The sequence below is a fragment of the Gymnoscopelus microlampas genome (genome assembly GCF_963454915.1).
Source record: "Gymnoscopelus microlampas genome assembly, chromosome: 16".
NCBI lineage: Eukaryota > Metazoa > Chordata > Actinopteri > Myctophiformes > Myctophidae > Gymnoscopelus > Gymnoscopelus microlampas.
Window position 1 is genome coordinate 19,344,577 of NC_139953.1, and position 13,863 is coordinate 19,358,439.

A 13,863-nucleotide genomic window follows, 5' to 3' on the forward strand; every position below is an offset into this window, starting at 1 on the left:
ACTATTTTTGATTAAACTGGTAAAATGAATGAAGTGGTTACACTACAACAAAAATATCCTGCAGCTGTGAAATCTCTATATTATGCTCTTGTCTCAATAAAATCCCTAACCTTTGTGGATTTTTGTTTTAAATTTTTAAGTTAAATTAAAATGACTGTCCAGACAGTATAACGCTATGACTGAAATCACACTTTATTTCCTGGACAGATTTGATGGTACCTGTGGGCATAGGCCTTGATGTAGACATAACAAGGGCTTGTTGAAGTGATGAATGTATCATACCATCTGACTCTGCTGCAGGATAGATATACTGTATGTAGGGTAGAGGGTATTATCCAAAGTCCAACACCGTGTTAAGTAAGGCATAATGAACAGCGAAGCGGTCATTATAGAGAAATGAATCCCGGTTGATGCAGGACCCCAACATGAAGTAGGAGGCAAGCACACTAAAGGACGCTTATTACATAGCTACTAGAAATAAATGTATTTACACAAAAGGTTCAACAAAAACAATTTTATTGATTTAAAAAGGATTTCATTGTTTCTGGTAAAGAGATCCGTTCAGCGCAACATGGCCAGCTCCCGAAACATACGTAGATCAAACTATCAATCTAGGCAGTGCTGATCAAATATTTGTAAGTATTGCCCATTCCTGGCCTCAAATATTTTCAGAAGCATACTTTGGTGTACCGTTTAGATGTCAAATGTGATTGTTACTTGGGCACCATGCTGGATATGGTAGTGCAAAAAACAGTCTGTTGATCAGAATGACGTTCATAGCAGCAGTCTGCTATCTAGAACTAAAAGGACCATAGAATGGCGTGACTGACCAAACAGAATCGATTATTCAACCAAGCCCTGTAATAATGCATAAATTCAGGCTGGAGGGACTTCAACAGTGGTTACCACTGTACAAAATACCAGCATTGTATCGATACAAAGGCTGGACACTTCAACAATGACTACCACTGTACGCAATAAAAATAATAAGAGGACAGATGGAGAGTTGGGTTGACTTCTACAGTGGCCCACCTACCTTTATATTCAGTGCTAACGCAGACAATGCTGAGAGAGGTGAGGGGCAGGGGGATATTTTGGCAATCATACAGTGGTGCTAATGCAAGATGGATGCAGGGTGGTGGGACTTCTAAAATGGTTGCCGCTGGGGGCCTATGGGTAGCTCCTGACTGAGAACTTAATGCCGTGGTTATTGAGGCGGTCGATGAGGCTGGTTTTACAGAACGCAGCACCTGGAGTATACACTCCTCCCCTGTCAATGATGAAAGAGAAAGAGAGAGAAAGAGAGAGACACAGAGATGAGAGAGGGTAAGAAAGACAGGAATAGAGACAGTCTCCCAATTCCTGGCAAATGCTGATAAAGATGTACTGTACTGTAAAAGTGTGTGCAGTATGAAAAGCTAGCAGACTAAGAGTGTCAGACAGAAAGACTTCAAGACAGATAGACCGTCATCTAACCTTCTTGGGAGTGAATGCACTTCATTCAACAAGGTCACGGCTGCCTGGACCATAGCCGTTGGTGTGGCAACATAGCCAGGCTCTGTCAGCAAAGACCAATACAAGCAAAGAATTACAGAAAGACACTTGAAGGACTTGTTTAGCCCATTGCCTATGTCTCAAAATACACTTGACATTACTGCCAACCACTTTCCAAAGCATACCATCATTTGTTTGAGATTCAAGGAAGCCACATTGGATGCCATACATTTCAGTACAATATGAAAGCAACTTGCAGACACTTGAAACTTTCTTCAGATAGGTAATACAACACAAAACTGTGTAACAGCAGTTAGGTTTAATCAAATCATGTAAAGTATCAGTATCAAATATTCGAGAATTTGATTAATCCAGAAAGTAATCAATAGTAAAATCGCTAAGAAAATAATAGATAGTTGCAGTACTACAGGGTGTGGCTCTTTTTACCTGCTCCTATGACCTGAGTGCAGATCTTGGCGTTGGGGTGACCCTGTGAGGTGTCTTGTCCCTCTGAGTAGCCCTCGCCAAAAAACGTCAGGCTGAAACACGTGTCCTCCATCTAAAAGAGAGATAAGCAAGAGAGATAAGCAAGGAAGGAGACCAAAAGGACGGGAGGCTTTCAGTGAGGAAGTTAGTCCGCCAATGAGTGTGATGAGATGAGATGAGATATACTTTATTAATCGCCGAAGGGAAATTGAGGCGTTACAGCAGCTTAATCTGATCAAATAAGTAACTACAAAGACAAACAAAAACACATCAGACACACATGGACATAATCACGGATGAACAAGGCCGACACAGAACCACATGCATTTAGTACCAGGGAGAGAGTTCTCATACATTGCACATGTGCCTTTGTTACTTGAATGAGTGACTGAGTTTCAAACAGGCAAAGAAAACACAATATATCCAGAACAAAACTCTGAAGTAGTATGCATTCTGACCTGCTTCATCGTTGGACCAGTCTTGGAAAACAAGCCAAAGGAGAAGAACGATGGAAACTGTGGACCCAAATAACAACGCATTACCGCACAGTACAATCTTGAGTGTTCATTTAACAGTAATAACCGACCCTCAGAGTAAAAATTAAGATTTTACTTTGCAGCGACTTACAGTAACTTATCATGTAATTAAAATGACTCATTATTACAGTTATTAACTGCTTATTATAATCAAACATTTTATCAGCACAACTGAACATAAAAAAATTCAATCTACTTCTTTAATTGACAAGTTTATAATTCCATAATATAAAATTGTATAGCATGTTGGTATGTCCATGCACATGCCCATGTTTCAACGCTTCCATTTACTTTAAGTATTCTTTATGAAAGCGTTTACCTTTTACAAATATTTTACTGCCCTCAAGCCACCTCTAATCTCAAGGGTTTCAGATGAGCTTCTAGTCAGCATGTTGGAATATACCATATTTCATGGTAATAGTAGTGAAATGCCTGTGATAAGGGGATGACATGGTGAGTTATAACTTATGTGCCTACCATAGTGAGGAGTTTCCTGCCCAGGCTGAATTTGACCATGAGCCAAAAGATCAGACCTCCGCTGAAAAATTGCGAACAGCCCACCAACGCCAACATAGGCACTGTACTGAACCTGGAGAGGAGAGGAGGGAGGGGGAAGATGGGAGGGGATGAGGAGAGATATGGGAAGAGGAGGGAAAGATGAGGGAGGCAACAGAGATGGTTTCAGAGAAATAGGGAAAGTGGGAATTGGATGAAGGAATGATGGGACACAGGGGGAAATAAAATAGAGAGAGGGGAAGAGCAAAGTAGATAAGAGAGGAAATGGGTAGGTGGAAGGGAGTAGAAGGGGAAAGGGGGAGGAAGTGAAACGAGAAAGGAAATAGAGAAGCAAAGATTAAGGAGAAAGCGGGAGGGAGAGGGAAATAGTAGAAAGGAAACAAAAAAAGGAAGTAATTGGGGAGACAGAGATAGAGAGATGAGACTTCAAACAAAATAATGAACAGTGGAGAAGTGATGACTCACTACATGTGACTCATCATATTTCCACTCCACTGGTCTAAACAACGCAATCACAAGGTTTCATTAAGGCCAGTTTCCTCTAGATGACAATAAAGTACTGACAGCAGCTGGAATAGCTGACCTAGTCTCTCTCACTCACACACACACACACACACACACACACACACACACACACACACACACACACACACACACACACACACACACACACACACACACACACACACACACACACACACACACACACACACACACACACACACTAGAATAACACCAAACCGTACAGGGCAGAACGGTGAGAACAAGACGATAGGCTGAGGAAGATGGAGGAGAGTTAAGGTGTGTGTGTGTGTGTGTGTGTGTGCGTGTGCGTGTGCGTGTGCGTGTGCGTGTGCGTGTGCGTGTGCGTGTGCGTGTGCGTGTGCGTGTGCGTGTGCATGTGCGTGAGACAGAAATAGAAATAGATTACAGACATGACCACAGCTAGTTGGATAAATTCTGCTTAAGTTACAACTTCTCCGAAAAACTGCATAGGCTTGGCTGTCAGCTCCACTGGATAAGGAGTGTTATAATACACCCTGTGTGAAGGTAGCGGCGCCTTTTCATTTTGTCATCGATATGTGTTTATAATGTGTTTATAGCCATGTGTCATGTGAAGCTTGACCAATCACTTTGTTGACGGGTCTGACCAATCGGAACGTTGACGGGTCTGACCAATCGGAACGTTGACGGGTCTGACCAATCGGAACGTTGACGGGTCTGACCAATCAGAACGTTGACGGGTCTGACCAATCGGAACGTTGACGGGTCTGACCAATCAGAACGTTGACGGGTCTGACCAATCGGAACGTTGACGGGTCTGACCAATCGGAACGTTGACGGGTCTGACCAATCGGAATGTTGACGGTGAACACGGACAAAGTCAGGTATAGAGCGGCTAGCGCCGCTAAAAACAGGAACGTTAATATGATAAAAATGTATTCAATTGATCACTTGAACCCTATTCTGGGGTGAACATTCAGCAACAACAGCAGATCTACAAGCTCACACAAGCTTGTAGATTGTCTATTTACGGAAAAGGGGAGGAGACCAAGCATAGAGTCCCAAGGGACCCCGGTCAACGAAGTATAAAAGATTTAAGTGGCACTGTATGTGATAAACAAATTATCACCTGGCATTCCTCATAAACCTTGTTATCTAGCGCCAGGCAGGCGTATCATCCCATGTCAGTAAGCCTCGTTTGGATAAACTCGCACAATGACAAATGCCTGGGTGATCATCTATACGGGATATATTTAAAATTAGATCGTATTTTTGGGCGGTGTAGCCGCCCCCATAAGTGGGGTTGGGACATTGACATTTGCTGCACTGTGATTGGCCACCCATTGTACACCCCTTCCACCCACAATGAGTGGCCCCTGACCATATATGGGCATAAAAGGACACAGGTAGACAGACAGATACAGAGATCTCCATATATGGGCACAAAAGGGACACGGACGCATAGCGGCCCGAACTCTAGATGTGAGGGGCGCGTAGCGGCCCGAACCTCTATTATTATTTCATATAATTTGAGATGTTTTGCAAATGTTCTGCAACAAATACAGAGCAAAAGCTGTGTTGTACTGTTATAGGGTCTTACTGGTGAATGGTCTTCTTCTTCATAAAGATACCGCTGGGTTCTCTTAACTACAGAGGGGTCGGAGCCCATGAATGGGATGGCATACTGATGAATCTCCTTGCTGAAAAACACAGAGCCCCTGGACATAGAGAAGAGAAGCAGAATACACATGTGGAAACAACAAAAGACAGATAAATATGATAAATAAAAACAAATTAGGAGGAGTTAGTACTAAAAGCTAATCTATATGTGAGTTTTAAGCAGGGATTTAAAACAAGGTATCGACTCAGCGAGCCTATTCTGCAGGGGCAGGGCATTCTTAAGTGTAGGGGATTTGATAGCAAAAGCCTGGTCGCTTTTAATCTTTAACCTGCACTTTGGAATACTTAAAAGTGCTTTGGCTATCGATCTCAGACTACACGTTTGCACATAGGGGGAGAGCAAATCAGAGATGTAAGACGTAGCGAGACCTGACCTGGCTTTGTACGTCATGAGAAAAATGTAAATCAAATCAATTCTGAAAGTGATTGGCAGCCAGCCCAGCGTTGGGAAGCTAAAATGAGAAACATGATCAAATAGTTTGGACCCAGTTAAAAGGTGAACTGCAGCATTCTGAACTAATTGGATGAACAAACTTTTTTGTAAGGCAGGTGTACACAGAGTTGCAGTACTACTCAGGCGTGAAAAGATAAACGCATTAACCTTTGTCAGTTCAGGGATGGACAGGAATGACTTGATTTTAGAAATCAGGATTGAATGACGTTCTTGACATGGTGTTGAAGGTTAAGGTCGGGGTCAAAAGTGTTTTTATAGGTAGGCTTAAGATTTGAGGATATTGGGCCGAGGTCCTTTTCTATTTGGGCACTGGCGAGAGGAGGGCCAAACACTAAAACCTCTGATTTCATGTCTGGTGCATAAAAACTAAATTATGCTTCCCCACGTTTATTTTTGGTTTTAGGGACAGAAAGCAGACCTTTCCCAGATGACTTGAGAGATCTGGATGGTTCATGATATTGTACAAGAGCAGAAATGTATTTTGGACAAAAAACATTCAAAGCTTTATAGACCAACAGTAGTATTTTGAAATCAATTCTATAACACACAGGGAGCTAGTGTAAGTACTGTATTAAAAAAAACTGTGTGATATGCTCCAGACATAAGTCATTTAACCTGTGCTGTATTTTTTCAGTAGGCTGACTTTGTGATTGTGTTAATGTAGCTGTTTAAATTCAGGTCTGAGTCAATGACTACACCAAGGTTTTTGACTTGGCTAGAGGTTTTTAACAGGCAGGGTTTGCGCCGCAGGTGCATCCTACTATAATTCTAGTAACCTCACGGTGGTGTCTTGGTTGGGGGGACTCTTGCTCAAACTGCTCATGCGTCGTTGCCAGGTTTCGCAAGAGAAACAAGCAGCAAGGTCTATGAAAACGAGGCCAAACCAAACGAACCCTATAACACCAACATTGCCCCTAAAGCGCTTACAATAGGCGGACATGGCAACACATCACATTCCAATCATTCCTATCACTACCAGGACTCCACCCCCTGAAAGCCAACAACAGCCAGCAACATCACACACACACACACACACACACACACACACACACACACACACACACACACAGACACACGACGAGAACCACCTACGACACATCCCTCTACAATGACGACCTCACACACAGCTTCAGCGAACAAAGTGCTGATATATATATATATATATCCGCCCGTGGGGAAGGGTGACCGCGGGCCGGGGGGTGGCGCGACGGGAGCGACGGGGGGAGGGGGGGTGGGCGCCACGACGGGACGCGCGCGGGGGAGAAACCGCGCGACAGGACCTGCATTAACCCCAACTTTGCAACTACTTTCGTCTGCGCCCTTCACCGGGTATGGTCTAGTTTGTATAATCATTGGAACACCCCTTACCCCTATCCCTGCCAAGCCTTGACAGACCAATTAAAATGTCATCACTCCAAATAGGAGTGAACTTGTCAGAAAGTAACCCCACTCTGAGACCTATTACAGCACCTCTTTTTAACTCTGGCTCCCACCACAGGCATGGGTTTGTGGCCAAACTTCTTCCTCAGTTGGCGTAGAGAGTGGCTGTCTGAGAAGCCGTAGATGGCAGACTGCCAGGTGGCATCATGGCCAACGCCGCCCTGCAAGGAACGGAAGGACACCAGCGCTGACTTCACCTCAGTTCCCATTCAATTCAATTGCTCTTTTCTGACAAGAACAGTGAAGAATGACAGGAATGAGATGCAACATGAGCCATCGACTGGGCTGATGCCACAAACAGCCTGAGATACCAAGATGATACCGAGATGTACCAAGCATTAAAAACCTCTGCTTTGAGAGGACTGTCATACCTTAACACTTTTATCAAGGTTTATGTACATAATTTTAAACTTTTAACACTTTCCTCTTCTGGAAACACTTTATTCTTGAAGTCAGGAAAAGATAAGATAGTCTACCTCAGGTCCAGTGGTAACGGTGAAGAAGCTCTCCACTGCTGTCAGTGTTCCTGAAAACATACGTACGTACCTAAACTTAAATTAAGTTCATTTATTTTTTTCTTCTTTTTTTATGGTTTGTTTTACAGTTTATTACATTTCTGACAGGACTGTAACACAGCAAAGTGTTTAACTATTCATTGTGTTCAATTAATAATTAAGTAGTATTAGTATTATTATTAATAATAATAATAATAATAATAATAGCAACAATAATAATAATCTATTCATAGGTGATTTAGATCTTGTTTCTACTGGGTGAGTCTGAGCGTTGTGTACCTTTGAATTGCTTCTGGGTATAGAGAATGCCCATGTCTGCTGGGATGGAGTCAAACCCGCAACTGCCAATCACATACACCCCCTTGTCCAAGGCCTTACTGTGATACACCAGCTGCATACGTTCCAGAAACTGTGGAGGAAGGACACACGTTCATTAATATTTGCATGCATGAACGCACACACACACAAGTGTGCACACTTAAAAACAAATTAACATGTGCATTCAAGTGTACAAGGGCATGCATGCAGAGGCACACACAGCATTGACCACACACACACACACACACACACACACACACACACACATCACTTGTGCTGTCATCGCTGCAGTCGTTTTTAGTGACTCAGCACTAAAACAAATATCAATCCATAAAAAGCACATTAACAACAACGGTAACAGTCATAAAAGGTGGCATTTAAATGACAACCTACCTGAGGCTCCCCACTGATGTCTATGCAGTGAGCTCCATTCTCAATGCAGGCTTTCACCACGGGCTCTCCATAAAACCTGTACTGAAAAGGGACAAAGGGGACACAGTCAGAAATACACATGCACGTGTGTGTGTGTGTGTGTGTGTGTGTGTGTGTGTGTGTGTGTGTGTGTGTGTGTGTGTGTGTGTGTGTGTGTGTGTGTGTGTGTGTGTGTGTGTGTGTGTGTGTGTGTGTGTGTGTGTGTGCGTGAGCGTGTGTGTTTGATTCATATGTCAATTAATAAAACCTATATGTGAGTCACTTTATTCAGGACCTGTTCAGAACTTGTTGTCATGACATTGACACAGGATGAAAAGCCCTCCCCATCACCACACAAAGACTATAATAATACATTACTTACTGGTCCCACACAGTTGAGAATGACCTGCCCTTGTTGACACATCATGCCCAGTGATTCTTCATTGGACACATCCGCAACAATTATTTCGATGTCTGTCCTCAACTCTGGCATCGCTAGAAACAGAGATTGGTTAATTGATTAATCTACAGTGGATGAATCTCTCAAATTAAATTGATTCATCTACAGTGGAGATATATATGATGTAGACTAATCATACAGGCATTTTATTTACTAAACGTCATCATATGCATTATTGGCTGCAAATCTGCACAATCTTGATAATTAGCTGACACCTGACACTGCCTTTTGTGATTAGCCTGATTGCTGCACAACATACAAAGATGATGTTAGTTTAGTTGCAGGTCGCCCAAAAAGTGTCCAGACACACACTGCATAGTTGTGAGCTATTGCAACTAGATAATTACCTATTGGGGAATGACCTAAACAAAGTTTGGATCTCATTACTGTCTGCAAGAACAAATAAGAACAATTTTCTTCAGGCCTCAGCCCTGTGTTCCCTCAAAACTAACCTCAACCCCCCTACCTCTAACCCTAACCCTAAAGTGAAGGAACATGCATGACCCCTGTTAGCCTTGGATCAAGACTATCATAGATGGATTTCATTTAGTCTGACTTGATCATAGATATGCAAATGTAAAAATCTATAAAATACATCTATGATAGTCTTGATCCAAGGCTAGACCCCTAGTGTGTAGCTAGTTAGTAGACATGCACAAACTGGACACTTGAGGTCAATTAATACAGGACATGGTTTTTATCCATTAAAAGATCATGCTCTGAACTGTCCTGGCAAAACAGCAATAAGACTTAAACCACAGCAAAGCCAGCTGAGAATGACAGATTTGACACTGATTTTGTTATTTCCAGTAGTGTAAAATAACTAAGTACATGTACACAAGTACTGTACTTAAGTACGATTTTGAGGTACTTTTACTTTACTGGAGTATTTCCAATTTTCAGTACTTTTACTGCTACTCCACTAAATCTCAGAGGCAAATATTGTACTTTTATTCCACTACAATTATTTGAAAACTTTAGTTACTAGTTACTTTGTAGATATTGATTATTATTACAAAACATACATTACCCACATCCAGCCCATATACATTTCGGCCATTTACATTGTGAGCTTCTAGATCTATAATTTTCTAAAGATTTTTATACATTTTATACATTTGAAAACTTGTGATGGGACATTCTGCATAATGAGTACTTTCTACTTTCAGTCAAGTACATTTTGAATTCCGGACTTTACTTTTAACAGAGTATTTATATATTGCAGTATTGATATTTTACTTAAGTAAAAATGTTGAGTACTTTTTCCACCACTGGCAATAAGGCTCATACCACAGCAAAGCCACCTGAGAATGACATGATCTGACATAGCCATGGTTCACATGACGCTCGTCTATCACAAGCGTCATGGCGCTACTTGTTCCTGGTTTTTGAAATTTCTACATTTACAACCCGTACATCTACATTAACGTTCAAATATAAAGTGCTGACCCCACGGCCATGGATGTAACAAGTTAAAACGCCCAGGTCTAAGTACCCGTATCTTCCGTATTGTTCAATAAAAAGCATTTTAATCCGATCGGTGGCCATTTTTTTTAGAATGTTCTCCATGCGTTCAACAACGCGACCCTATCGGTTGGGGGGTGTACTGCACGCTGATACATAATAACTCTATAATAAATGGCCGCCAATCGGAGTAAAATGCTTTTTATTGAACAATACGGGAAATACGGGTACTTAGACCCAGGCGTTTTAAGTTGTTACATCCGTGGCCGTGGGGTCAGCACTTTATATTTGAAATCTGAACGTTTATGTAGATGTAGCGGTTGTAAATGTAGAAATTTCAAAAACCAGGAACAAGTAGCGCCATGACTGTCATGATATGACGGTCATGTTTCAGGGCTAGATCTGACACTGATTTAGTTATTTCACAGACGGCAAACAAACAACAAACGCTGCACGCTGTCCAGCAGCAGCACATACACAGTCTCCCGGCAGCTTGGGTCAACACTCCTTCCAGCCGCTCACGGCTCCTCCCGGCCACGGCCCACTGGAACGACCCACTGGAACCTTCGGCTGCGCATCGGGCGACCTCTTCCACCACAAACTGTCCGGTGAACCCAGAGGCACCGAATATTATAATGTCGTACGGTCTGTTAGAGGTTACTACAGTCGCCATTGTGTTGTCGTGTAAGCGGTTGCAGCTTACAGGACCCGCCTGCGGTGCTGGTTACAATTATGTTACTACGCAGTACTCAAACGTGCCCTTCAGACAGGGAACTGCCATGCGTCTTCCGTGAACACCAAAATGCTCGCCCCAAAACACAGTTGCCCCCGGGCAAATCCGGCGACCTCGGAACGGTGTTCCTAAACGTATGAACCTCAGTAAACTGTGCCCAAATTAAACCTAACCTTATTTCTAAACGTAACCTCAGTAAAACGGTGCCAAAACCTAACCTTATTCCTAAACTTAAGCTCAGTAAAACGGTGCAAAAACCTAACCTTATTTCTAAACTTAACCTCAGTTACAAGAACCACGAAAACAAACGGGGGTGAGCGTGTTTTGGGGCGAGTCTTTCGGTTACCTCCGTGCGTAGTTTGCGTTCACACATTGACACACCCCTTTTATCAGTGACAAAAGTGGAAAAAGTACTCAAATGTTTTATTTAAGTGAAAGTATCAATACTGCAATGTAGAAATGCTCTGTTGCAAGTAAAAGTCCGGAATTAAAAATCTACTTGAGTAAAAGTACAAAACTATTGGTATTTAAATGTACTTACAAACTGTACAAAAAGTAGAAAGTAGGCTACTCATGAATGTCCCATTTCACAAGTTTTCAAATGTATAAAAATAGCAGATCTACAAGCTCACAATGCTTCGCATGGTGACGCATTGTGAGGTGGTTAATGTATGTTTTGTAATAATAATCCAAATCTACAAAGTAACTAGTAGGTTAACTAAAGTTTTAAATACTTGTAGTGTAGTAAAAGTGCAATTTAGTAAAAGTACTGAAAATTTGAAATACCCCAGTAAAGTAAAAAAATACCTCAAAAATGTACTTAAGTACAGTACAGTACTTGAGTAAATGTACTAAGTTACTTTACACCACTGCCTTTTATTAGCTGCTTTTCCGAAAGTAGACACCGGCCGGCATCGGCATCGGTAACCTTTTACATCTACCATTACAACTTCATATAATTATCAAATTAATGCTGTAATAAGACACTTTAGCGTAGATACGCAGGAAGATGTTGCCCAGAACCAGAACGCAGCCATGTCTGACTGCAGCAAAACTACTATGGTGAATTGTATGTGAATGCCTCTTGATTTGTGGTGAAGTGAGACGTCTGGTGGTCAAGTTCAAGTATTGCATTTTGAGAAAATGTGGATGCTGATGCATTCAATTACTGTACCTCAGGTCACTGAAGGTTGGCCTTTTTAAGCATTTCATCAATAGTGGATCGGCTGGAATTAAATTCGGTGCAGGCAAGTATAATACTTTTTATTCAAAGTTAATACTACTATGATAATTGTATGTAATTGTTTTAATCTCCAACTATTTTAGTTCTAGCAAAGACTTCAATTTGCAGCACTCAATGTTCACTAAAACAAAAGTGAATATTTATGAACACATAGATACTTATGACTTAAGGTTTAAGCGGTTAAGATACATGCACCAGGACATTCTGTCAGAGCAGCAAGACAGGACAGGAGCAAGAACAGGATCAATCTAAGCTCACATTAAAAACCTCACTGGCAGGTGAGTCAGTAGGATACAACAGCACAGCAGTAATAACACAGAAATGTGTGGGGGAGGAATCATTTGGCGAACAATTAAATTGTGGAGAAAAAGGGTGTAGAAAGCAAAAATAAATAAAAAATAAACACCAGAAGAAGTCCGAATTGATTGCATGCATTTGACTGCAAATCACCAAAAATCTCAATTGTTCTCACACAGAAACACCCGCCTATCTAGTACGCCAAGAAGAACAAGTCCCACAATTCTATTTGAACCAGGTCTGACAGAAAAGCACACTCACTCCCAAATACATTCATGAGCAATCTGCTGCAAGTGTTAGACAAAAAGACACAATGACCAGGAATCATTTTCATGGCCTGAGTGATATCACTGTGCATAACTGGTGTGCCAGTATATAACGTGAGCATGTGAGTGAGTGTATGTGTATTTCACTTTCTTTCTTTTTATTGTGAAATGATAATAGAGATATGGGAATGAATGTGAGGATGATTGTGCAGATGTCTAGCTGGGATGAATTGGCAGTGGATTTAACTCATGGTCCTGCTCAGAGGTTACATTACATTATTACATTACAGTCATTTAGCAGACGCTTTTATCCAAAGCGACTTACAATAAGTGCATTCAACATAGGTAGGGAACGAAACTACTAATCACCAGAGGTCTTAAGTGCATTTCCTGTAAAAACAAGCAACCAAGAGTATACCTAGCGCTAAGGTAAAAGTGCAATATATCAGCTATCCACTTTCATAAACACATGAGATAAAATAGCCAAATCAAATGAGCACGAGCTAATAGATCCAATACAACAATACAACAATAGTTCCTACAACTAGTTAACAACAAGTAGGCTAGGCAAAGAGGAAGGGTAGTGTTTCCTGAAGAGGTGGGTTTTCAGCCTGCGGCGAAAGATGGGCAGTGACTCTGCTGTCCTGACATCAGTGGGAAGTTCATTCCACCACTGTGGGGCCAGAACAGAAAAAAGTCGTGACCGTGTCGATCGACCAGAAGGACCGTTGAGTGGGGAGGGAGTCAGTCGCCCCGAGGTGGCAGACCGGAGTGGTCTGTGCTGAGGTTGTGCTGAAATACACCATGGTGGACTGAGTTAGATCCATAGACTGTAGCCTACGTCTTGGGAGTAGAAAGGAGGTAATTATTATGTAATGCAGGTCTTCGCTCATAGATTTTTCTCATATTCCTTCTCAAAGGCCACTCTCAGCTGGGTGTCACTCAACTCGATCTCTGTGGCGGGTGAAAACATTGTGGCAGAGGCAATACTTGGGAGACAAGGGGTGAGTCCAGATCAAAAATCTGAAATAACGTTTAAAACACAT

At 41.9% G+C, this 13,863-nt stretch overlaps 1 protein-coding gene across 1 annotated transcript; it reads right to left on the minus strand.

The window, feature by feature from the left end:
- Positions 1–499: 499 nt before the first annotated feature.
- LOC311063433 (saccharopine dehydrogenase-like oxidoreductase) lies at positions 500–11,056 on the minus strand. Its single transcript, XM_084082894.1, is given in 13 exon segments — positions 500–1,270; positions 1,477–1,558; positions 1,942–2,053; positions 2,439–2,495; positions 2,994–3,066; positions 3,068–3,105; positions 5,137–5,254; positions 7,141–7,271; positions 7,587–7,636; positions 7,905–8,034; positions 8,337–8,417; positions 8,737–8,849; positions 10,756–11,056. Coding segments are annotated over 13 exon segments (1,281 nt in total). The 5' UTR covers positions 10,952–11,056; the 3' UTR covers positions 500–1,170.
- Between the last annotated feature and the right edge of the window lie 2,807 nt (positions 11,057–13,863).